The sequence below is a fragment of the Ochotona princeps genome, chromosome 4, assembly GCF_030435755.1.
Source record: "Ochotona princeps isolate mOchPri1 chromosome 4, mOchPri1.hap1, whole genome shotgun sequence".
NCBI lineage: Eukaryota > Metazoa > Chordata > Mammalia > Lagomorpha > Ochotonidae > Ochotona > Ochotona princeps.
In genome coordinates this window covers 52221500-52247851 of record NC_080835.1, presented here as the reverse complement: position 1 = coordinate 52247851, position 26352 = coordinate 52221500, and the positions used below count along the sequence as shown (strand labels likewise).

General features: G+C 50.6%; 1 protein-coding gene across 2 annotated transcripts in view; it reads left to right on the top strand.

Annotated features, from left to right (window-relative positions):
* Nucleotides 1–2735: 2735 nt before the first annotated feature.
* The window catches only part of CLPB (ClpB family mitochondrial disaggregase), a 134416-nt gene continuing 110799 nt past the window's right edge, over nucleotides 2736–26352 (top strand). The window contains exons 1-2 of one of the 2 annotated variants that reach the window (XM_004589919.4): nucleotides 2736–3238; nucleotides 5912–5963. In XM_004589919.4, the coding sequence (XP_004589976.1) occupies nucleotides 2863–3238; nucleotides 5912–5963 (428 nt within the window). In that variant the 5' untranslated portion in view covers nucleotides 2736–2862. The remainder of the gene's footprint in view (nucleotides 3239–5911; nucleotides 5964–26352) is intronic. The other variant, XM_004589920.4, reaches the window with a different exon arrangement.

Here is a 26352-nt window from a genome sequence, read left to right as displayed (position 1 = left end):
AGCTGTGCTTCTGTATTCATGTATCTGCATGCATATTCAAAGACCATGAATTTATACAGATGCTGAAACCAAATAAGCTAACAGCTGTTACTACTTACCTGGAAAGCTCGGAAGCTGAGGCTTCACGGGGGGATGGTTACTTTCTGGCTCACCCATGTTCTAATGCTCACATGTCCTTATCTCTACTTTTCCAGAGTGAGGGAAGGGAACAGATCAGGCTAATCTAATTTTAACCCCCATTAGAAGGCATGCATTGTCATGGACCTAGTGACCAGCGTGGCCCCTGACATCGGAGACCAGCACCTTCCTCATAAGCCCTTTCCAAGCCCCTTCCAGGGAAGCCGTGGTCCTGGAGACCTGGAAGCCTGCCATGCTCTCAGCTGTCAGCGCTTCAATGCTCTTGCCTCCAAGCCCAAATCTTGTCCTTGTTGTTTTGGTTGATACCAGATTGAGCTTTGGGTAATAATACCCCTGATTCTAATCCAACGCACAAGGTTAATTTAAGCCTTCTCTCTTTCCTTAATTGTCTATTTATTTGTTTAAAAATAACTGCATGTTTTTGGTTTTGTTTTTCAGGAAACCTATTGTCCTCAGAAGCCTACAGCAGGGGCAGCAGAGGGCAGTCACTAGTCCCACCGCAGATAAGTGAGTACAGCAACTCTTCAATCGTCCTTCACTTTGTCTCCTTTAAAACCCTACCAGATATCTCGCACCCACTGTGCCCCAACCCCTCATTACAAGCCCAATGAAGACAGAGTTTTCTGTCTCTTAGCCTAGGGCTAAGATAGAGTACCTAGGATCTTATATACACTCCTGCTTTCTGAGCAGGCAGAGGAAGCTACTCTGGATTGAAGACCTTTTAGCATGGGAGTGCTGCATTCTGCAGGGTTTCAAATTCATTATTGACCACCTGAAATTCACCAAGCCTTAGTCCATTCTAGGAGGTGTTTCTGCATTCTTCCACTGTCTACTCACACAGTGATCCTGAAATTTCTCAGTATGTCTCTCAAAGTTGGTAGTGCCTGGTGCGTTGCTGTACCCCTCACAGGTGTTACCTCTGAAAATCAAATGGAGGAATCTAGGAGTCAATACTTTGAAATGCTGTGCTGCTAAACAAACTGGTGGCTTTGAGCTCTATCTGCAGCAACAGAGTTTGTATCCTGTGCACTTGGAGAGGTGTCACTCCCCACCCCTTCCTGAGACCACCTGCCAAGTCTTGGGACTCAGAAACTACTACTCTTCCTGATCTACCCACCTGGAGTTGGGAGGCAGGAATTTTTTTAAAAAAAGACTTTTTACTGAAGCGAGAGACAGAGAAAGATCTTGCATCCTCTGGTTCACTCCCCAAATGGCTGCAATGGCTGGAGCTCAGCCAATCTGAAGCCAGTACCCAAGAGCTTCTTCCAGGTCTCCCATGAGGGTGCAGGTGTTCCAAGACTTTGGGCCATCCTCCACTGCTTTTCCAAACCAGAAGCAGGGAGCTTCTGGGAAGTGGAATAGCTGGGACACGAACTGGTGCCCAGATGGGATCCCAGTGCGTCAAGGTGGAGGATTAACCAGTTGAGCCATAGTGCCAGCCCCAGGCAGGGTGACGTGACGCTGCTAGTGAATGGGATGGTCAACAAGGCAGGATGGCTGGAGTGCTCTTAAAATGGAAGGCTGTGGCCATGGCAAAGCCGCAGCCTCAGAACAATCAAGGACAGAATCTATGATAAAGTATTTAGAATATATGCTTAGTGATAATAATAAGCTACCGTTCCTTGAGAGTTGACCCCGTTAGAGGACTTTTGTACATCAGCTCTCTTATTTCTCCAAAATCTGGAAGGTGGTTATCGTTAGTTCTATTTACAGATGTGTGTAAAGTGAATGGCTGGGAAAAACAGAAGGGAGCAGGAAAAAAGGCTGCTCAGAGAGGATATGGCCAGAGGTGTTAAAGAAGTTGCTCAGATAGGATTGTTATCCTATAGGGATAAACGCTGTGAGGGCAAGACAGAATGGGAAGGGTGGGAGCGAGACCTCAGCGAAGGCTCGGATGCAACGCTTCAGGTCGTGCAAGAAGAGGATGACCTGATGCAAACAAGGCGTCCCTTCACTTCTGGGTTCTGTCAGCTAAAAAGGGGGTCAGGATGGGAAGCACAGAAGCTAATGGAAAGACAAGGAGCGCGGGCTCACAGCGCAGGCGTTTTATTGGCAGATCATTGCTCCTTGAGCCTAAGTTGTCTTCCCTATAGACGGGGTGTCCTCGTCCAGCCTGGCGTGCGCAGCTGCGCTGAGGATCCAGTGTTAGTGCCTCATGAAGGCCCTTTGGGAATAGCACAGGTGGGAGAGCTAGACCAGTCAACTCATGAACTGGTAGGAAAATAACAGGTGTTATTAATCTGGCTAGGAAAGTAACAGGTGTTACTCTTTTAGGTACACCGTCTTCCGCCGAAGGAGACGCAGTCAACAGAATTTTCATAACATGCCTGTGTTGAAGATCCTTGCCTAACCTACAGCGGCCAGAAACCGCCTCGTGGGATTTGACTACAAGTAGGATTCCAGAATTCAAACCTTTCACTCCAATCGCCACGCCCCATTTCAGCATTTTCCCTTTTTGCCACGCCCCTCCGCTAGGACTCCATTTCCCAAAAGGCCTAAGCTCCCTTCGGTTGCAGTCATTATGACGCGATCCCACCGCCTTCCGGGAATTGTAGTCTCATCTTTCCTCTGCCTCGGAAAGATCTACGGCGATGAACTACACTTCCCGTGAGGCAGTGCGCAATCCCACCCCGTTCGCGGCGTCTTCGAACGCGCCGCGGCAGCCATGTTGGACGTGGCCAGCACAGGAGCCGGCGCCAGGGGATCATCGCAAGAGCCGTAGCGATGCTGGGGTCCCTGGTGTTGAGAACAGCGCCCCAGCCGCGGCTTCTCCTCCGACTGCTCAGGCCGCAGTCCCTCCAGAGCCGTGGACGTGCCTCTGGCCGAGCCGTGACCACCGGGAACCGCGGGGAGCCGCAGTGGCTGAGGGCAGCCGCCGGGGGGCGCCCTGGAGCAGGGGCAGCCGCCGCGGGGAGCCGGAGAGGACGCCCCGAGACCCAGCGCCTCGCGGCCGCCTCGTGCCAACACCTGCCTAGCCTCGAAGAAGCACTTCCAGGACAAGACAGCTGGAATGGGGTCCCCAACAGAGCCGGACTGAGCGTGTGGGCGCTAGCCACGGCGCTGGTGGTTCATTGCTACAGCAAGAATCCATCCAGCAAGGGTAGGTGTGGGGACCGCGCGGGCCGGGCCGGGTGGGAGGAGTGTCCACGTCCCGGGAGGGCGGGCGGTGCTTGTGGACTCTGGGGAAGGACCCCAGGTGTCTCTGGGTTGCAGGGGCTAGCTAGGCTGTTGCGCGGAGAGAGTCCCTCGCCTGGGAGTTGCAGTCCTCTGGCCTGGGTTAGCCTCTGCTTTGGGCGTCTCTGTCCCATCCGTGCAATGGGCCACTGCAACTAAGAATCTCATAGTAGAGCGTGGTGCCTTTATATTGTAATATTCGTCCTGGTCTCCAGAAAGCCGCGGGGTGTTTAGAGAATTGCACGCTGCACCCCTTTACCCCTCCCTCCACAGGTGACCTGAGAAAGGCAGACTTGGCTCCCAGGCTAGCTTGGCCCCCGACTCCCCTCCGACCTCACTTGCAGGTGGAGTTGTCTGTACTCCCAAAGTTGTGTCGTGTTGACCCCTGTTGGGGTTCAGGGACCTGGCCTGTCTAAAGTGTCTCAGGGTTTGGATGTGTCTGGTGTCAGGCCTGAGGTGAGCTTGCCATGTGGTGGCTGACCCCGAGTGGCATCCCTGCTGGCATGCGTGCACCCAGGCTCTGGGTGCTGAGGGGGTTCCTCACAGGGAAGGGCTCTGGGGCACGAGTGTGGGTGCTGTGCATCCCCAAACTCTGAGACTTCAGAGCAAGAGGGCGGCAGGGCTGCGGGGATTGAGGTGTTTTGTTTTGTTTTCTGTTTTGGCGACGCGTGGCCAGCTTGCGTAAGGCAGGGCTTCGGTTCGGGGCCTGGTGTTGCTCCTTTTTCGACCCAGTATCCTCTCTTGATGACTCCTCCCGCCAAGGCCTGCCAGGTTTCCATACCTTGGCTACCTCCTGTGTGGCTGGTTTGGGGTCAGGTGTGTGGGAAGCCAGAATGACAGGAACATTTACAGGCTGCTGGGCTTGTTGGGGGAGGGCTGTCCCAGTGGGTCCCAGACTCAGGAGGATCAGGAAAGCCTTCATTGAAGCACAGAGAATTGGAACTTAAGTTCTGGAGGATGTGGCGGGAGGAGAGCCAACTTCTGGGTCAGCAGGTGAGGGGCCAGCTTAGGTGAGGATGGGGTCGTTGCAGTGAGGTGAGAACAGGTGGAGAGCCCACGTGTGCGTTCCTGGTGGGAGGGTTTGGAATGTCTCCTGTAAATGAGAGAGCCACGGAAGGTTTGTGAGCAGGGAGTGGCTTGAGGCTAGTGTGGGTCCATGAGCTGGCGAGGGGTGTCCAGGGTCTCACCTGAGAGGTTCCTGAGCACTCCAGACTGGACTGTATCATGTTCCAACAAGGGAACTGGGGTCTGCTTGCCACTGTGGACCGTGAGCAGTTCCAGCCCAGCTGCCTTCTCTGGGGACCTGCCAGACCCGCTGTGCAGCACCGGACGGATCCAGCCATCTGGGAGCTGGGAGGTCCCACCTCCAGCCTCCATTCTTTCCCCTCCAGCCACCTGTGTGACCTTGCATGAACCCCCTTTGCCTGAAGAGTGAGGGCTGAGGGGGAAGAGCCCTACACCTGCTGTCCTGGTGTTACAGCCCCTGGGAGGGATGGGGTATGGGGAGACCCCCACCAGGAGGTGAGGAAATGCTGTTGCCCTAAAGGCTGGCTAGGCACACCTGGGAACAGCTCCCTGAGGGAAGGCAGGAAGAAACGAGCTCTGGAAGCACCAGAACCATAGGCTGGTTGCCGACCCAGGCCCAGGCGGTGAGGTGACATAGCCGGGGCCTGTAAATGGCAGCATTAGGATGAGAGCCCAGGCCAGCAGCCTGCAGAAGCCACCTTTACTGCCCTGCCTATGCGCTCTTGTGCTTTCATACATGATTTTCTTGGTGAGACATAGCCCCCCAAGGCAGGGCTGCATGTGTGTTGGTCCAGTGGCCAGCAGTGCGGGTCAGAACCAGACTGGGCACAGAGGACGCTGGGGTCCCTCCATGTTGGACTGTTGGAAGAGAGTGTACCATAGATGCTTTGGACGGTTGGGTTTTTCTAAGTGAGGCAGTTTTGCATTGTGGCCACAAGGGGGTGGCAGCAACCTGAAGCTCTGCCTTCCTGCTTTGGGTCTCCCCAGCTGAAAGCAGGACTGGAGGCTGTAGAGTTTTTAGCTGTTTCCTCTTAGTGTGGCTGGCGGGACTAGAGTTTCTGTCCCGCTCTGTAGTAAAGGAAGCTGTGGCGGAGAGGAAGGGATACCCCAGTCACAGGGTGAGTTGGTGACCACAGAGCTATTGGTGAGGTGCTCTTCCTTCTCAGGGGCCTGCTGCTACTTGCTCCTCCCCGTGGGTGTGTGGCCAGGACACCATGGCTGAGAGCTGAGCTAAAGAAATGGGGCTGGGGAGAGCATGGGACGGGTTGGGCAGTAACTTCCAGAATAATCTGGCTGGTGAAGAGGATTTTCACACACTAAGCCTTGTCTGGGAATGAGACACAGTGCTCACATGTGGCCTGAGTGCTGGGAGGAGTTCCAGGTGTGAGAGTGTGGGTGCTTTGTGGGAAGGTGTGGAAGTGAACCTGTTAGCAGCGTGGGATGGCGGGGTGGTGGTGGTGAGGATTCACCGGCAGCCGGCGCCCATTAATGCCCGGCTCCTTGAGGGCCTCCATTTGCCGGTCCCGAGGGCCGGGTCTGGTGGGGGATCTGACTGTGCCCCCCCTCTCTGCAGATGCAGCGCTGATGGAAGCTGCTCGGACCAACAACGTGCAGGAAGTCAGCAGGTGAGTGTCAGCCCCATCCGCTCGCTCCCGGGAGGGGTGGGCCAGGGTGAGCTCCTGCCTTGGGGGTGACCCTGTGCTAGAAGAAGTTTCGCCAGAAGCTGAGAACTGTCCCTGTCACTTCTGTCACCAGTGAGACCCTGGTCCACCCTTAGTCCTCTGGGTAGGGAGGCCGCCACAGACATCCTTGGGTCCTGCAGCGCTTCTGGTCTTCATGGAGGGTGCTCAGAGCCCTGTCCACGTCCTGTGTGTCCCTGTTTCTCTGTGCAGGGGCCCTCGAGTCACAGCTGCTACCGGGGTAGGGCGCAGGTGGGCAGGCACCAGCAGGCCAGGGGTTCAGGAGGGAGCTGGAGTAGACTCTTCTGCCACGTGGTCTCCTGGGCTGCCCAGGCCCACCGGCCGGGCCCTTTCCAGAGCAGCCTGCAGTGCTGCAGCCCCGTGGGACGCCCCATAAACATGTGATGCCTGGGCAAGAGCAGGGTTCCACCCCGGGCTCGGCCTGCTGCCTGTCCAGGATGAGTGCTTAGCCGGGGCCAGCTGAAGGCGTTAGGTACGGGGCTGTAGGTTGGGGGCAGAAATTTTTATTCTTGGTGAGACTCTGCCTCACCCTACCCCTCCTGCAGCCCCTGGACCTTGACCTTGGCTTTCTGCGACCCTTTGTGATAGCGGGATGGCCATGGAACGCTGCCATCTTGCAGTCACGTTTGCTGTTTAGACAGGAAGTGAAGCATTTGTCCCTGGTGCTCTGCGCCACGCTGCCTGCCTGATGGCCCAAGTGTGGAGAGGCGGGCACGGCTGCAGCAAGACTTACTGTTTCGATTCCCTTTCATTTTATCGCCAGCATTATTATTGGTCCTCAAGGGTGCTTTTGAGTATTAATGTTCAAGGCTCAGTTTTTAATAAACCACTTTTGGAAGTATGGGCTGGGAGTTGTTTTGTAGCCAAATAAATTTGATGGAGCAACAGTTTAATAAACATGTGATGATGCATCTTAAAAATCAGACAGAGATGTCATCTTGTTGTTATAAGAGCCATTCATAACTGCAGGCCATGTGGCATCCTTTCCCCCCGGAACACACGGGCCCCGTCTCGTTATGCTGCTGTGCAGGGGCCAGGGACCGAAGGCAGCCCTGGCTGACCCGGCTCTCACCTCGTGCTTTGGTTTGTATAGGGTGTGAGTCCTGAACTCACACAGGTGATCTAAGTCCCATGCCAAGGATAGAGCGTGTTGGAAGGGCGGGGGCTTGCTCAGGTTGCGGCTCAGTTGGGCGTGTGGGCGTGCCCCCCAAATGGTTCTCACCTGTGGGTCGGTGACAATCCCCGAGTGGCTCCAGGTGCTCTTCCTGCTGCCACACCCATCCCTCCATTCCCCTCCTCTGGCCTCACCATGGACAAACCAATAGTGCCCATTCCTCTTGGACTGTGAACACCCAAACCATGGGCTGACATAAGCTTCTTTTCCTCTTAAGTCGCCCATGCCAGGCGTGCCATTACAGAGACAAGGGGCTGGCTGGTGCCTGTCAGTGGCAGTCATGACCATCCGGCTGCCTCACCTCCTGCTGGACATGGTGTGGGATTAGAACCTGCACCCATATGGGATCCTAGCGCATGCAAGGTGAGGACTTTAGCTGGTAGGCTATCACGCTGGGCCCTTTTCCTTTTTAAAGAAAGGGAGCAGTGTAGACCTATCTGCTGGTTCACTCCCCCAAATGGCTGTAACAGCCAGAGCTGGGTCATCCCAAAGCCAGGAGCCAGGAGCTGCTTTGGGATCTCCCATGTGGCTGTCTTCCAGAGCTTTCCCAGGTGGCTTAGCAGGGAGCTGGAGCGGAAGTGGACACAAATTAGTGTTGGGGGACTGAACTTGCTGTATCACAGCAACAGCCCAACTCATTTGCTTTTTAGTGACATTTTTCTTTTTCTGGGTTTTTTTTTTTTTTTTTTTTTTTTTTTTTTTTACTTACTAATTTTCAGTGTAAATGGAGCAAGCATCCTGGAGTCTCCTCGGGCCCCCTCCCCTCCGCCCCAAAGAGAGACTAGCTGTCTTCTCCTCCCACCTGTGTGGCAATCATTTCTTCTGTTTCCCCTCATGGCATTTGAGCCTTGTCAGTTCCTCCAGCTCTGGCTCTAGGCAGGTGGGAGCCTGGTCCCATCTTGCCTGTCAGTAGTGGGAGCAGGTGGCCCTGCCCCTGGGCCCCGCCTAGACCTGAGTCCTGCTTCTGGACCCAGAAAGCACTCAACTGAAACCTAGGGCACAGGGCAGACGGAGGCACATCTGTCAGGCCCGGGCAGCGCATGTGAGCAGCCCCAGTACGGCGGAGAGCGAGGCTGTCCGTTCTCCCCGACAGCAGCATTTTTCCTGTGGAACAAACGGATGCAAAAAGCACACCTGCCCGTTTCCTCTCTCAGCTGGGGCCTCTGCTGAGTGCTTGGCTCAGTCACGCTTTAGCCCAAAGCAGTCCTTTGAAGGATGCCTGGTGGTATCAGTCTCAGACCTCAGACTGCTGCCCTTTTTTTCTGGGGCTCATCTGGTGTTTACTGAGCTGCTGCCGTGTGCTGGGCCCTCTGACTGGCACAGTGGATGCTTGACAGGCACAGTCCCCACCCTTGATGACAGGGTCTGGGTGACCTGTTACCAGCTGGATTAGTGCTGTGAGGAGGAGAGCAGGGGGACTGCTGGAGCCCAGAAGATGCTCCCGTCAGCTTCCTAAAGGAATTGGCACCTGAAGGGAATCTTCACGTATCTGTGAGGCTTACCAAGGAGGAGGAGAAGGCATGCCAGGCCAAGGGACAGCCTCAGGGGTGGCACCAGGCAGGACCAGCCTGGGCAGTGAATGTGGGGAGGGCAAGTGAGAGACTCTTGCTGCTGCGGCCCCCTCCCCCCCAAGGGGGACAAGAGGTAGGGATGTTGCCCAGGAGGGCACAGATTTGCTTCCTTTGTCCGTTAGCCGGCCATCTGTCTAGGCTGTTCCTTGTGCCTGCCCTGGAGCCTCTTCTGGGTAATGACAACATGATGGAGGAGGGGCAGTAGTTCCTGCCCTGAAGGAGCTCACGTTCTCTTCGGTGAGGACACAGTGAGATACAGTGAGATGCGGTGGGAGGTGGTTAGCCTGCTGGTAGGATCCATAGGTCTCACATCTGAGTGTCTGGGTTTGATGCGTACCTCTGGCACTTGGTTCTAGTTTTGTGCTAAGACAGACCCTAAGGGCACCAGGTGATGGCTTAAGTAATTGGACTGCGTTCTTGGTTCCCAGCTTCTGCTTTACCTAGCCCCCATTGTTATGGGCTTGGAAGGAGTGAACCCGTAGGTGGGAGCTCTCTGCCTATCTCTCAAATTAGTTATATACACGTTGCCTTACTTCTGTGAGCCTAAGAGATGATAAAGATAGAACAAACAACGGTTATAGAATTACTGCTCTTTGAGACGTGAGTAAGAGTAAAAAATATAAAACTCTTAAAAGAAAACGCTGGAGATCTTTGCCACTTTAGGTTAGGCAAAGCTTTAACTATAGCAGCAAAAGAAAAAGATAGATTGGACTTCAATAGGATGAATTTTTTTGAGTCAAAGGATTTCACTGTAAACCGACTCTCAGAATGGGAGAGCATCCAATAAAGGCCTTGTGTCCCAAATGTATAAGGGACTCTTGAACTAAAATATTAAAAGATTTTCTAGTTAGAAATCCTTGGAGAATCTGAATACAGACATTTAAGCAGAGAAGATACCACTGATAATAAATACGTCAAAAAAAAAAAAAGCTCAAAATCTTTAGGGGAGTGCAAGTTAAAAACACAGAGAAATAGGACGTCACACTCCCCGGAGTGGGGTGGGGTGTGGCTATGTCACCTGGACACCCACATGCTGCCGTGGATGCTGGGTTTGAGTGCCAGCTTCCTCCTGCTGCACACTCCCAGAGGCAGCAAATGATGGCTTTAGGAGCTGGCTTCCTGCTCTTAGTGTGGGAGACTCTCATCAAGCTCCCGGCACCTGCCTCTGGCTTGGCCCCACCAGCTGTTGCAGGCATTTGGAGAATAAGCTGGTGGATAGGAGATCTCGGCTGTGTTTCTGCCTTTCAAATAAAATAGATGAATAATTTTAGAAAAATAAAACTCTGCAACAAGTGTTGATGAGGTATGGCAAGTTTGAAATCCTCTTACGTTGTTGGTAGGGATGGGAAGTGGGGTAATGGTTTTGGGAAATAGTTTAACAGTCCCTTTGAATGCCTATCACGGAGCTACCATGTGACCCCACAAGTCTGCCCTGGGTGTACACCGCAGAGGAGTGCAAGTGTGTGCAGTTATTGTGTGTGGGCACTCCCAGAAGCCTGATTCAGTAGAGTGAAAGGCAGAAGCTCTGAGTGTTAACCAGTGCATGGATAAGTAACAGCATGATATAACCATATGTCAAAATGTGTCTCCTTCATACACAGAAGCGAGTAATGACATTATAGTGTGATGGAGCTTGAAAGCTTTATGCTCAGACCTAGCAGCCAAGTGGAGGAAGCCAATAAGCATTCAACAGGTTGGATGAATGACTGGAGTTGGATGTAATTAATCAGGAAGAGGAAGGGATCAGTGAATTTCAGTTTTCTGGCTTGACTGCCTGTGGAAATGCACATCTCCGAGAACTGGATGGGGACTGAAAGATTGTGAGTTCATTTTTCACCATGGGATTTAACATTCAGCTTGACAGGTCAATGTGTGGATCTTTTGGACTCTGCAGTCTGCACACCATCCTTCCTCTCAGTCCTCTGCAAACCAACATAGTCGCAGCTGTTACTGAGGAAGTTCTTTTGACATCCTGTTTATATTTTTTTAAATGCTTTAAGATTTAATTTTGTATTGGAAAGGCAGATAAACAGAGAGAAGGAGAGACAAAGATCTCCCATCTCTTGGTTCACTCCACCAGTGGTCACAGTGGCCAAGGTTGAGCTGATCTGAAGCCATGAGCCAGGAGTTTCTTTTGGATCTCCCATGCGGGTGCAGGAACTCAAGGCTTTGGCTGTCAGCTACTGCTTTCCCAGGCTACAGGCAGGGAGCTGGATGGGAAGTGGATCAGCAGGGATGCCAGCTGGCGCCCATATGGGATCCTGGCAGAAGCAAGGCGAGGATTTTAGCCAATAGGCTTTCCCGCCAGGCGCTGAATGTTCGGTTTTAGATTGCTTTAGAAAGTAAAGAACTTTCTCCCAGCCCAAGCTCATTTACTCATTTGGAAAAAGTCTGATTTGGTTTACAGTTCAAGAAAAAGGAGCAGGCTGAACTTTGCTGACGGATAAACACATTTATTCCAGCTTTGCATTGACAGCTGGGTTGGGTTTTTGTCCTTGGATGCCCCAGGTTGGGGCTCGAGGCACTTGCTGTCTGTGTGCCAGAACTGAGGTGTCCAGAATGTGCTTAGCCACCGCATAGGTAAATGATCTGCACATTGATCCAGGGATTTTATCTAATTAACAAAAACCCTGGCTGGTAAATACATTTGACTGTCTGGGGGCCTGAGAGAGGCTGTCTGTTTATCGATTGTTACATCATTTTAGCTGGATAGGAAGATATTAATGATGGCATTAGAGCAACCAAAACATCCGGCTCTCTTGATGGGTAAATATGTAAATGTCCTTGTGGCTTGCAGTGGATTGAAAGGAAGCTTTGTAGTAGAGCAAAGGTCAAGGTCTCCAGGGATCACTCCTGTCATTTGATGCTTACAGTGAGAACTTTCTGAAGTTATTCTGATTTTTTTGTTTTGTTTTTAATGCTAGGGTGTAACCCACCCTGCTTCTTTGAATACTAGAGTATTGGAGAGCAGACTCCTATCACAGAAAGAAGGCAAGAGTTTAATCAGTAGAAAACCCATGTTCCACATCTGACATAGTTATTAACTAGCTGACAAATTAAGAAGTCGTGGAGCTTTCCTTCCTAGGTCTTAATTGTTAATAGGATTTACACTGAGAGCTTTTAAATACAATTCCCAGTGTGAGCTCTGCCGAGGAAGCTGCATCCTCTGGAAGGGTCCCGGTTATATCCCCGAAGGCCAGGCCCTTTCTCGTGTCCCCTCACCAGCACCCGGGCCTCTGTGGCGTCCAGGGCCGGGCTGCTTTTCTGAGGCGTTGGGTCAGCTCAGTCACTGCTGGCCCCTTGGTGGCGGAAGGTCATTGTGGAAGATTGGGTACAGATGTTTCCTGAGCTCCCAGGGAGGTGTGTTGTGGAAGCCACTGGTCATTTCCTCTGAAGGCCAACAGAGTCTGGCCAAGCCTGTGAGCAGAGAACAGCCGGGTCTATTGAGATAGCCCTGGTGGAGCTGGAGTCCCTGGAAAAGCTTGCGGCTGCCTCCTGGCTAGTGCCTGCCTGTGCTCCCTCCCTCCAGGATCTCAGGAGAGCCACGATCTGGGGTCATCATTGTCAGGCCTGCAGGTAGCCTTCGTGCAGCCTTCCAGTACCCAGGGCTCTGAGCAGTGCTTTAGGCACCGGAGTGAGCAGTCTCCTCCCTAGTGGGGTGGCTCATCTCTTTCTGTGAGACTGGCAAGGCAGGAGACCCCTGCTGTCATTCAGTGCTGAGTCTGCTTACTGATTGTTGTTGGAAGCCTTTTATAAATGGTAGAGGTAACCAAACTTCTGTAGTCACTGCAATCTTAATCTATTAAACAGATCTGACCTCCTCTCTTTGAAAAAAATTAAAATGTAAGGAAAAAAAACATAAAGCAAAAATGCTTACTGGCCTGGGCCTGTGGAGCTAATAAGCATCATCATCACAACTTGAACAGCTCCCGCAAACGAACGACACAGGGAATAGTCGGAAGTTCCTCCAGGAAGCTCGGGCTCAGAAATGACAGAAGGAAGAGGGCCCTGGTATTCAATGGAGTCCTGCGGGGTGAGGATGCAGGACAGGCATGAGAGACCGGAGCAGGCCGGCAGGACTGTGGCCAGAGGGAAGTTCAGGAGCCTGGTGTCCGCAGGCCTTGCAGGGCACCAGAGCCTGCAGCAAGGGGCTTTTCCTTGAGGCTGGCAACAGCAACAGCTGGATAGGGTGGGGGGTTGGTGTGAAAGCCATCAGTCTAGCTGCTCAGAAGCTGCAGCGTGAGTGCCTGGTGTCCTCGTGGGATGGTCCAGTCCCTTGAGGCAGGGTAGGTCCCAAAGGTGCAGTCTTCTGGGGACCCAGGACTGTCTCCCTAATGCTGTTCTCCCTTGGACACCCAGTTTAGTTGTGGACTTATTGCCAATGCTGTTGACAAAGCTAAAACCCCATTGGGATCGTTGAAGTTTTTCAGCATGTTATTCTGGAAGTAGTCACTCAGCTGCTTGCCTCACAGTTCTTGTCTATCCCTGTCCTGTTTGGAAAGCCTTCTCGGAGTCTGCCTCCTGAACTCTAAGGACCTTCTGCATCCTTCACTCTCCTGCCTCATGCAGGGATTCCAGGCCCAAAGTCCTGAGGACCAGGTGGTCCTCTCCTGTCATTCTGTCATTGGATCTGCCCAGGTGACTTTCCTATCACTGGTGAAGTGAGTGGCAGCTACTTTGGAGTCTGACAAAGCAAGGAGGGAATCCCTGTTAGCTGTGCCACTTGTTAGGTGTGTAACATTGGAAGAGTTGTCTAATCTTTAAACTTAGATTCTTCTGCAAACTGCTCCACCTTCTCCTCTTCCTATGAAGATTCGGGGACAAAGTGCAGGTAAGCCCCTTAGGTGCTGTCCTAGCACATAGCAAGTAAGTGGTCAGTGTCCTAACAGGTGTTATTCTTGGCTGTTAGTGACACTAGATCCGTCTCAGCAAAATGGATTAAGGGTCTTCCTCTCTGTCCTCCTTTCTGTATATCTGCATTTCCAATAAAAACAATAAGTAAATCTTAAAAAAAATTAAAAAGGGCCCAGCGTGATAGCCTAGCGGTTAAAGTCCTCACCTTGAACGCACCCCGGGATCCCATATGGGCGCTGGTTCTAATCCTGGCAGCTCCACTTCCCATCCAGCTCGCTGCTTGTGGCCTGGGAAAGCAGTCGAGGCTGGCCCAAAGCTTTGGGCCCCTACACCTGCATAGGAGACCTGGAAGAAGTTCCTGGCTTCGGATTGGCACAGCTCCAGCTGTTGCGGCCGCTTGGGGAGTGAACCATCGGATGGAAGATCTTCCTCTCTGTCTCTCCTCCTCTCTGTATATCTGCCTTTCCAATAAAAATAATAAATAAATCTTAAAAAAATGAATTAAGGGAATGGGAAGAATGTTCTGTACATTTGCTTTTTAATCATCTTTTTTAAGTGAAATTATGTATATACATATATATTTGCATTATACAGTTTTGAAGGTGTAAGAATTCCCCCCTTTCTTTTCTTTTCTCTCTCCCTTCTTCTCCCCCACCACCATTTTCCCCTTTATTATTGCAATAGTATAGTCCTTCATCTGTAGTCACAAGCCCAGCATTTTGCTATTTAAATGTATCATGGCATTGTAGATATAGGCAATGGCAGAAAAATCTAGTATCAGATTGTCAAGGTATATATAACAGTTTCATTAGATTCACTGACCACCTGTGAAGGAACACATCAACCGAGTATAGAAAAGAATATAGGTGGCCTTTATTCCAAGAAACGCCGTTCCAAGGCCGTTCTCTCCCATGCAGTGGAAAGACAGATGTGGAGCAGGGGGCTGCAAAGGAACAGAAAGAACCGACATGGAAGCTGAAGCAGGTATCACTTTGGCCCTTGTGAGGTGGGGAATATTGGCTGTGTGCGTCATGGGTGTAGCAGTGGCTCTACTGCCTCTGGGGCGTGCCAGATTTCTGCTGTCCTTTCCGGGATCCAGTCTAAGGTCAGAGTGATGTACTGGATTTGAAGCAAGCTCTGCCCTCCTCCCATAACTGTGGCAGCCATCAGCTGGGAGTCCTTTTATTCGGGAGTAGAGATGTATACTGCAACACATCTTTACTTCTGGTATGCTAGTCTCCATTATGCAGTTCCTCTATGAGAGTATATGCATATACCTGTTTATCTGAATATCTGTTTGTTTTGTATTTTGCAGGAAGGTTGTCTCAGAGAACATAGGCATTTGCCCTTTTGGGACTGGCTTATTTCACTAAGCGATAATGGTCTCTAGTTGGGATTACTTTGTTGCAAGTGGTGGAACTTCATTCTTCTTAGTGGCTGTGTAATATTCCATGGAGTAGACATACCACAGTTTCTTTATCTGTTCCTCATTTGATGGGCATCTAGGTTGCTTCTGTCTCCACTAGTGTGAGTTCTGCTGCTATAAATATACGGATGCAGGTTGCTTTCTTGTATGTCATTTCATTTGGATATATTCCCAGGAGTGAGATAGCTTGATCATATGGTGCACAGATCTGTAGTTGTTTGAGGACTCTTGATACTAACTTCCATAGTGGCTGTGCTAGTCTGCGTCCTACCAGCAGTGGAGTGAGTTATCTTTTTCCCCTCATCCCCACCAGCAGGTGATGTTAGTAGATTTCTGTAACCCTGCATCTTTCTTAAGCCCTCAGTGTGAGCACTCAGAGCTCTGCAGCCATCTGCACACAGGGGAAGTGACTGTCCAGTCGGACAGCAAACCTCACAGGAGCCTTTTGGACTTGGTTTCACCCTGTGTGTTTTGGACCCTAGGAATTTGATGTAACATTTATAGTAGGTTAGTTTCATGTCAATTCTTATATCATTTTGATTATAATCTAAGAGCAATTGGGAAGCATCATGTTGATAACATTAACATGACTGAAAGTGATTGTCTTTTTTATTAGCAGATACCTTTTTTGTATCAGGCAGAAGGTGAGGCTCTAGTCACTGAATCCTCACAAAACCCTGCAGCCAGGATAGCCCCATTTCGCAGAGGCTGAAACGCACGTTCAGTTGCCTAAGTAATCTACCTGACGTGGCCTGGCCCTGCCTTGGGGAGGAGGCTGTGGCTCCAGAGCAGAAGAGAAGCTTGCCAGTGCCTGGCCTGCCATCTTCCCAGTCTCAGGGAGGTGTTTTCCAGCTGAAAGGAGAGTCCTTTCTGCCTGGTTTGTTGGAATTCACAAGGTTCCCTTCCCATCTGAGTCTGTGTTGTTTGTTAGAAAGGGAGAGACAAAGAGACAGCTGTCCCATCCTCTGGTTCACTCAAAAGCCTGCAGTAGCTGGGACTAGGCCAGACCAAAGATGGGGGCTGGGCATTCAATCTGATCTCCCCTACTGGTAGCAGAGAGCCAAGTACCTGAATCCTGCTGCCTCTCGGGGCATGTGTTCACAGGAAGCTGGAATCGGAAGCAGAACCCAGGCACTCTAGGATGGATTGTGGATCTCCCAGAAAGTTCTCTGTTGGTTGGACTTGGCTTCTGACTGTCCCAGATGTGCTGTGTGCCTGCCCTCCTTGCAGATGTGCTGCTCCGTTGCCTGTCTCAAGCCTGTGCTCTTTCGGAAGGTCACCCACGGAGCTGGTAGCACTCAGTAGCCACTCCGCACGAGGCAGAATGCCAGCTGCTGTGCACGTTTTGTCCTTATTCTTGGCCACACTGTGTTCCATTATCTGGGTGAGAAAACTTGACTACTTGGGCAGATTTAGGGCCTCCCCGTGGCATCACTACTAGTCAGTGTAATCCAGGCCCAGGTATGTGCTTTTCTGACTGTGTTTCACTGCTTGGGCAAGTCCATGAGAACTCCCACAGGCCTGGGAGTGTGAGTGTAGGATGCTGGGTAATGATTCACCACCTGGCCTTTCTTTCCAGACAGTTCAAGCAGGGTTCTCCCTGTTACAGCACAGCACCTCCTTCTCCTGCCTCCACCATGGCAAGGCACAGGAGCCTGGGTAGACACAGTGAAGGGTGCAGCTCACTGATTAGCTGGTTGGTTACAGCCCTGTTTATTCTCAGGGGATGCCCCGCAGGGAGTGACAGCAGGGCTGCAGCTGGGCTGGCTGACTGGCTCCAGGATCCTCCACTCTTGGGGACAGGAGGCTGCACAAGAATCCTGTCTGAGGCTGGGCTGGGCTTCCATCTCAAAGCCCTTTTGTTTGGAGGGTTTATGCCCAGGCCTCCCGGGAAGGCTGTGTGTTTGACCAACCTTTGCAGATGGGCGGTGAGCAGGGACAGGATGGAAAGTGCAAACAATGGGGGAGGCCCTGGGCTCCCAGTGGTTCAGAGTCCAGCAGGCCAGGCAAGAGCCTTCCCAGTCACAGCCCCTTCCTGGGGCAGACACTTCTGTGTCCTGCTTTACGTGCTGTGTGGTGTTGAGGTCACCTCTGTACTCCTCTTGTGTGCCTCAGACTGTGGGGCACCTTGTGTTCCTGCAGGATGATAGGGCCTGGTTGAACGTTTCATTCACTCGTTTATTCTTTTAGGTTAGAGTTGCTCAGATACCATAACATTCACTTGTGTAAGTATATAAGATTATGCAACAGCATTATTGTTGAGTTTCAGAAAATTTGTATCACCCTGCAAAAGCCCCTGATCTCATCAGGAGTAATTCCTCTCTCTTCCCAGGCCTGACAGCCACTCATGTGCTCTCCATCTCCCTGGGTTTACCTGGGCATCTTTTATGAGTGGCTCCTGCATCGTGTGGCTTTTGTGTCCTGGTTTCTGCCTGTTTAGTCACAATTTCCAGGTGCACCCTGTGTGGCATCCCTCATTATGGCTGAGTGATGTCCCCAGAAGGAGGGGCTGGCGTTTGTGTTTGCACTTTTCAGCTGTTACAAATAATGCTGCTGGGAACATTTGTACTTGGATTGCTGTATGACTGTGTTTTTCAGTCTCTTAGGTACATACCCAGGAGTGGGATTACTAGGTCATACTGTAACTCTGTCTTTAACCTTTGGCAGATCCACTAGACTTCCCAGGCAAGCTGCCAGCACCTCAGTTTGGCAGGCGCTTTTCAGTAAAGCTAGTTCGGTGAGTGTGAAGTGCTGGCTCGTGGTGGTTTTGATATGCATTTCCTTGATGATTTTGTACTTGCTGTTGGTCTTTGTGTATCTTCTTTGGCACTTACTCATTCTTAAGCCCTGTCATCAGCAGCGTGCCCCAGTGGGCATGGAGTAGAGAATAAAGATTTATCAGGATGACCTCTGTCTTTCAAGGAATTTGCTGTCTGGTTGAAGGATTACAATTAGTACATATGCAAAGTTAGGATTTCGTAAGCAAGGTGGCCTTCAGTCTGGGCATGGATATAAGTAATATATACTTTTTAAATATTTATTTATTTTTATTGGAAAGTCAGATTTACAGAGAGAAGGAGAGACAGAGAGAAACATCTTCCATCCACTGGTTCACTCCCCTAGTGGCCACAATGGCTAGAACTGAGCCGATCTGAAACCAGGAGCCAGGAGTTTCTTACGGGTCTCCCATGTGGGTGCAGGGTCCCAAGGCTTTGGGCTGTCCTCAGCTGCTTTCCCAGGCCACAAACAGGGAGCTGGAAGGGAAGTGGATCAACTGGGATATGAACCAGAGCTCATATGGGATCCCAGCACATGCAAGGCAAAGACTTTAGCCACTAGGCTACTGCGCTGAGCCCATAAGTAATATTTTAAGGAACTGTATGGAAAGACTTTCTTGAGCAAAAAAAAATTGTATTTAGTAAAATTCTGAAGTAAGTATGTGTGCATGTGTGTGTGTGTGTGTGTGAGGGAGAGAGAGAGAGAGAGAGAGAAAGGAGGTAGGTAGAGAGAGAGCATGAAGACAGCTGGCATAGCACCCGACTCGGAGTAGAGTGTCATTGCTGATAGCTCCCTTTCCTCCTTGGGCCCCAGCTCTGTCCTCGAGGACCGCACAGCCCCGTTCCTGTTCCTGTTCCAGACCTGTCACTGGCAGGAGACAACTCCAAGTTGTGTAAGGCTGGCTTCTCATGTCTCCTCCCTAGCCTAGTCATGGTCTTGTGAAACAGCAGTGAAGTGTGGGTGCCCATTGTGAGGAGCAGTCATCCCCTTGCTTGAGATCCTATGTTTTCTGTTAGTGTGGCCTGAACCTGGAGCCAGCCCAGCCTACTGAGAGCCAGGGCTTGCTGTTCTCTGTCACCTGTGGTTGAGTTTGTTGACTGAGCTTGTTTTAACCTGGGGAGGGCCACTGTGAAGCAGTGTATTGCCTTGTGAATATGGAAATGGTGTTGGTGGTATAGAGCCTTCATGAAGAATGGGTACATTGGGCCAGAAGAGTCTCCTCCAAGGGAGAGGGTTCTAGAAATAGTGAATGGAGTGTTTGTATCCCTCAGACAAGCTGGTTTCCATTTACAGTGTTTCCTTCTTTATCATTTTCTGTCATCTGGTTAGGCCCATCAGACAGGTATGATGTGCTGACGTACACTAAATTTGGAAGGACCATGGGATGTGCCTGAAAGCAGCAGTGGGTCCACAGGGAAAGTATAGGGTTCAGTCACAAGCTGCCACTGACTGGCTCTGCAACCTTCAGTCATTTGCTTGGGTTTGTTCTTTGAGATCATAAAGGTCAGGTGCCTGCCATGAGTATAAGGCTCAGGAAGTACAAGCTCTTTTGAACTCCATCATTCATGAGGTTGCAAACATGAAGAGCAGACATATGCTGCTGAGCTCTCTAATCCTGTGAAGACATTCCACATACCCATGCTGTCATTTGGGTGCTTGCCTGTCCTCTTTCCCCTGCCCCTGGCTGGCTGAGAGCTCTTCGTGGGCAACGTCCATGTCTGAGCCATCTGGGTGCCCTCAGTGTCCAGCACGGAGACTAACTTGCAGAAGCTATTGTTGCTTAAGTTTTGTTGAGTGAGCGCAGGCCCAACCTTAGTTCTGACCCTCCCAGGAGACCAAGTATTATGGTCAGCTTTCCAGTCTGTTCTTAGCTGGAAATCTCATGGAGTTCTGGAGTGAGCAGTAGTGGTTCAAATGCTAAACCTTGTTAGAGAGGTGGCTAAACCCTGTTCGAGAGGTGGGAGCCTCCTCTGTGTCTCAATGTTAGTGTGATAATGCATGTGGTGCCCAGCCACCAACCCACTGTACAGTTGCCTCAGAAGCAGCCCTGAGTCCTGCTGTGGGGCCAGCAGGTGGCGCCCATGGCCCTTTCCTGCACCTCTGCTGCTGGGACAAACCTTTCCTCCTGTTCACAAAGTCGCTGAAGCAGCTGGGGCTGCCCATCTGGCATGTGCACCTAGCCCTGAGCACCCAGGTGAGAATGCTGCTTTCTGGCAGTCCAGCCACATCACATGCTGCCCAGAGAAGTAGAGATGTTGGCCATGGCAGGGCACAGGAATCATAAAAGGACTCTGCCCGCCCTTTCTAGCACAGCTCTGCCCCCAGAAAGTCATCCGTGTGAGTCTGTTGCTGTGACCTACTGTCCCATGGCAGCTACCTGCTCTTAGTTCTTTGCGTGGGTAGCTATCCATCAAACACCCTTGAGGGAGACACATGATGCCAACTTCATCACAGTCATTATAGGACTCTGGTCATAACCAGTCCTTTTTATGGCGTGGTGCGTGACTGATGGGACAGGATGCCTCAAGAAACTCTTACCTGGTTTGAAGAGGATTCCATAAACAAAGCAGCCTTACTGTGCAGAAAATGCCAATCTCATGAAAATCAAAGGCTGAGGAACTATTCTAGATGAAACTGAAGACACATGTAGTGTTGTCATTGCTCCTGGCTTGCATCTGGATCACAGGGGAGAGATTGCTAGAACGGATATTGGGATACTTGAAGAAATTTGAATATGAGCTGTGTGTTAGGAAGAAAATAGTGTATTGATGAGAATTATTCTGAATTTAATCATTGGTGGTCAGTGATTTGGTAAAACAATGCCCTTGTACTTGGAGTACAAATACAAGCTGAAGTGTGTGGAGGGAATGGGGCATAATGCCTCAAATTTTCACAAGGTGCAGGCAAAAATAGAAAAGTAGCAGAGCCAAGTAAAATGTAAAGAGAACAAGAGTGAAGGATGTTGGAGGGTTTTTATGTAGTATTTGTAATGGCTGAGTTCAGGATAGTTCTGGAAAAAAAAAAAGAGAGAGAGAAGCGGCCTAAACCTTTGGTAAGTGTACACATGTTCTGTAAGAGGGCTAGGCAGGGAATGGCAGTCCTGGCTGGGCTCGTCCAGTTAGTCCGGCAGGTCTTCACTGTGGTTCTAGCTCAGCTCTTTGACTGCAATCACAGCGACCAGCGTTTGGAACATGGAATGCTTTCATGTGCATTTAGGTATGTCAGCACCTGTGTTGGATAGGTCTGGCGGGCTGGTAAGGTAAGATGACTGGAGTTTATACAGGTCAACGTTGGCCTGCCCATAGTCACACAACCTGGAGGGAACAAGAGGCAGGCTCTGTCTGGCTCAGTCTTTTCCATGGGGAAATTTTCTAAACCTGTGTGCATGCATGAAAGGAAGATAGGGCTGAGTAGTCTCCTGAAAGTTCAGAAATTTTAAAATTTTATGATAGGAAATAGCCAACTACGAAACACACACATTACACAACATTTCTGTAGTTAGAGGTGGTGTTGCTATACATCTTCAGTCCATAACCTGCTTCCCTTGAATAACCCAGGAGTGACAGTGTTGGGTGGACTGGGTCAGTGAAAGCACCTGTGTCTGGAGAACCTTCTAGAGGAAAGCCTGCGGCTGGGTGGGCCAAGGAGCCTGGAGTTCAAGCAGTGGATGTGAAAGGTACCAGGGAGGCATTGTCTGGAGTTAAAGCACCAGCACTCTGCCTGAAGTTTAGGGGCCTTTGCCCTCTGCCCTGCCCCTCTGTGACTGACTGGGTAGATAAAGGCAGATGGAGGCTGCCTGGGGTTTCTAGCCCCAGGCTCCTTCCCTTTTTTTTCTGACGGCTGAGCCTGGTGCTGTTATTACTGTAAACAGGGCCTTCTGTGAGGCTGCAGCCAGAATCTTGCTGCCCAGATAGTGATCATGATTGGTCTGCACGGCTCAGTGCCTAGTACTGCAGGTGGGACAGGGGTCCCAGCAGCCCCTCCCCAGCTGCAGCCAAGGGCCAGTTCACATGAAGGATCCAGAAATCAGTTGGAACAATGCACAATTGAAGTTTGATGGCCGCTTGATATTGATTGGTCATAAAGAAAGAGGAAGGGAAATATAGTGCTCCCTCATTCCCATAAGAATATCCCCATAGTTGGCCGGAACTGCCCCTGCATCCCTACCCAGGCCTCTTCCCCTCTCTACCAACAGCAGGCCCAGGACCGCTCCTTTCTGTACAAGTCTTGCTAGTTAGTTTCTTGTATGCTCCAAACCCACCTGTCAGTTTTCATTTTGATGCTCTGTGTGTTTAGATTCATAAGACTTTAGAATTGTAGAGACTGCAGGAATAATTTTATTCAGTTCCTGTTCTGCAGGGAAAAATAAAGCCCCACGGAGAGGGTTTTTCTCTGGGCCAGTTACAGTTTGAACAGTGACTGGACTCCATGACCTACAACCCCTGGGCCTCATCTCTAAGCCTGTGAAGTGGCAGCCATACCTCCCTCCCTGCCTCCCCACCACCCCAGAACCTAGGAGCCTAGGTTCTTTCAGAAAGGTGAGCATGGGATCCAATTGTGATCCAGGTAACTTCCAACGCAAGAGATAGTGTTGTGGGAGGTCTGTGTAGATCAGTGCTGGAGGTGGCCATTCCTTCAAACCTCAAGCCCTCCCTGTGCCCACTGCTGTGGCAGGCCTGGGAGTGCAAAGATGAACATAGAACCTCGTTTTTAGAGAAACACACTGGCTCTGACTTCTGTGGGAACACTCCTGAAGATGTGACCACTGTGTTGACACAGACTAGCATGAGGGTTTGGTAGCCACAAATCTGTTAAGGAAGGTGTCTTAAGGGGAGATACTATAAGATCTTTTCCTGAGGAAGTTCTCTTTCCTTAAAAAAAAAAAAGTTTGAGTATGATCACTGTTACAAGATCCATCACAAGACGTCCAACAATATGGAAGCTTCCACAGCTAAGAAAAGTGGGACTGCCTCCTCTCCCCGCCCTGTGCGGTGGTGCCTGTAACTGCAGCCTGCAGCCCCGGGACTCCTGGAGGAGAAGACTTGGCCCTCTGACTCCTTCCTCTCTGTGATCTCTCCCAGACGGCCTGCCTTGTTCCTCTTGCCTGAGGATTTTAGACAGCTTATCTCTCCACAGGTGATTCTATCATCCTAGTTGCCTCTGCCACTTCTTTAATGTGGGGTGAAAAATAATTGGAAAATAACAATAATAGAAGTGTTGGCTCTTTTGTAGGTCTAGTCCTTTTTGCATACTGAGTATTTTTACTTCTTTAGTACCTGTGTGCTTTAGCAGGGGTGGTGAGGGTAACAGATGCAGGAGCAGGCTGAAAGCAGGAACTGTCACGTCAGTGAGGCTGTCGCTTGTCCACAGCTCCCCAACCAGCACATGACGGGGTCTGGATCTGAACCAGGGTCTTTCCTGTCCCACTACATCACCTGAGCTGTACCAGAGCTTAGTTTCCCCTTTTTGTGTGCCATCCTAAGCCATTCCCAGTGAATGATCACCCACCTCTGCTAAGATTCCCCAGGAACGTCACCTGGTTCCCTTAGGGAAGGGCCTTCCACAGGTCTGGAGTGAGCCCAGAGAGGCCTGCCGGGCCCAGTCCCCTGATGTGGGCTGCCCTGCCCTGAGTGGCAGCCTGCATTAAACATTCTAGTCTTCATCGCAGGGATGATGGAATCCTAACCTTTTCGGAGACACCGTGCTCTGTCACGAGCATTGCTCTTTTTAAGAGAGATTAATTCACTTGCCGCATTTGGTCCCTTGGTGAAAATCACTGTGGAGAGCAAGGGTGGCTTTCTGCAGCCCTCAGTTCTCTGGGGCTTTTTCAGCCACTCGCAGCGGGCCTGGGACTTTGAAATAACTTCCTCCCCAGCTGGCCTGGGACTTTGAAATAACTGCCTGCTGGGCATTCACTTGCAAAACACCAAAAAGGGATGGAGGGAACCTGGCTTGTGAAATCCTAACTTTCGTGGCTGCTCCCTGTAGGGGGAAGCTGAAGAGGACTCCAAATAGCTGTCCAAGAGGAACAGTTGTTTGTCTTTGGGTTTGCTTGTGGAAGATTCTGTCATGTTGTGTCCCTTGCGATTCTTAGAACTGCATTGCACAGGAGAGCCCAGATGCATAGCTACTAAGCCAGGGACCCTTGTGCTGCACTGTTCCTATTTGTTGTTACAGTTCAGCCAAAGAGCTAGCTCCCAGTCAGGAGGTTAGATGGGGCTTCACTGCAGGTTCAGTGAAGAGCACTGAGCTGTGTGGCCTGAGAAGGAGCCCTCTTCATCATTTTCACTCCTGCGGAGCTGGCAAGAGTTGGTCCTGCAGCTCACAGACGTGATCTGCCTGCCTTGGGGTGTTAGACTACTAGGTAACAGAGCTAGTATTAGAACCCAGGACCCCCGACTCTGATAACAAGCTGAGGAAAGCTACCATTGTCAGCAGTCCTTTTTCTTACAAAGAAATCCTGCAAATACTGATGATACAGTCCCAGAATGCAGGCAACTCGAAATTGTTAGTGAGCATCACAAATTAAAATAGTGGGGCCCTCTATGGAAGTCCTCACCTTGCACGTGCTAGGATCCCATATGGGTGCCAGCTCATGTTTCAGCTGCTCCGCTTCCCATCCAGCTCCCTGCTTGTGGCATGGGAAGTCAGCCGAGGATGGTCCAAAGCCTTGCGACCCTGCACCTGTGTGGGAGACCCAGAAGAGGCTCCTGGCTCCTGGCTTCGGATAGCTCAAGTCCAGCTGTTGCAGCCACATGAGGAGTGAATCAGTGGACAGAAGATCTTCCTCTCTGTGTCTCCTCCTCTCTGTATATATGACTTTCCAATAAAAAATAAATCTTCAAAAAAAAGAATACCCATCTGTTTAAAAAAACAATGTTTTGATAACCTTTATATTCATTAGACAGGCAGGAATGAGGAAGATGGCTGCTCCCCTAAGTGTTGGCAGAGAAGGGGGTACCCAGGGGCACCACTGTCCTGCTGATGGGAGGGAACAGGTATTTTGGAGAGGACCATGCATTGCTAGGTCACATCAGTGTCCTAATAGCCTAGTCTGTTTCAGGACTGTGCTCACACAATCCAAAGGGGGACATGCAAGGGGAGGTTCTAGAAATATTGCTTTTGATGCTGAGATATGGCGGCCACCAGGGTGAGCATGCTGGGAGGCCAAAGAGAAAATGTCATGATGTATCCAGGTCTCCTTATCCCCATTTTCTTTCAACATTTGTTTTTATTTATTTAAGACAGGATTGTACAAAGAAACAGATTTCCCAGCTGCTGGATTGCTCCCCAAATGGCTGCAGGAGCTGGGCTGTGCTAGGTCAATTCTAGGAGCTCACAGTTTCTTTGAGCTCTCCCATGTGAGTGACAGGGACTATTTGCTGCTGCTTTTCTCAGGTGCATCAGCAGGGAGCTGGCTGCGAAGTGGAGCAGCCAGGACTCCAACTAGTGCCCATATGGGATGCTACTGTCTTATGTGATGGCTTAACTCACTGCACCGTAATGCCAGGCCCCAGTCACCATTTTTTTATTTTCCTTCAGATTCAGCCTACTGAAGCTGTTTGATCATTTTTTTTCCCCTTCAAAACCTTGAATGACAACCCTGCTCTCTTTGGTAAAAGGCTATCAAATATAAATTTTCTTCCTGTTGCCAGCTTCAGTCAGTTGACTGTGGCTTATTGGAGTATGTGTTAGGGAAGATTCTGAAGTTCTTCCAAAGGCTCCACAAGAAAGAGCAGCTGAGAGGATTGTTGATATCCGTCTTAGACACAGGAGTCAGGCATCCATCAGCCCTTCCCACTGAGATTTTATCCCAGGGCCCATTACTGATATCATAGGAGTTATTGAACTCATGGACATCATATATTGAAACAAAAAACTGAATGTCTGTGTGCTCTGTGTCATTTTCTGCAGGAATTTTTATCATATTCTCACAAGAATTTGCAGTTCAAAAAAAGCCAGTACTCACTGCCTGGGCCTGCTGCTGTGGCATGAGGCCCTGTGTAGACCCGGTATGTCTCCACAGTTATCACTGCTGTGCACTGTCACCCAGAGAGTCTGCCCGAGGCCTCTTGATTTTGCCTTGCCTGCCCCCAGCCAAGTCTTTTCCTCAGAAAACTGAGTTTGTTCAGCCTTCCTTGATTGTCTTACCCTCTTTGGACTGAGGCCTGTTCCATCAGAGCCACTGTTGGGATTAGCCTTCCCGACTGCCTGTTCTGGGAGGACCCAGGAGCTTTTTAAATTAAGAGAGAGGTGTTATGATAGAGATGTTTAGCTCACAGAAAATCCAGTGCTGGGGTTCTCAGCCTCCTGACAATTTTTGGCCACAGAAATTATCTTTGCCCAGCAGAGGTTGAGTAGTAAGTGGACCTGGACTTGCACAGGAGTCCTCCAGACCTGAGGTCAGTGCTGAGGGCTCCCCAGCCTGCTCTCCTGACATTTGGCTTCCTATTTTGTGTCCCAGTCCTGCCAGATCTCGGTTAGGGTGCTGTAGTCTTCATAACCTCCTCT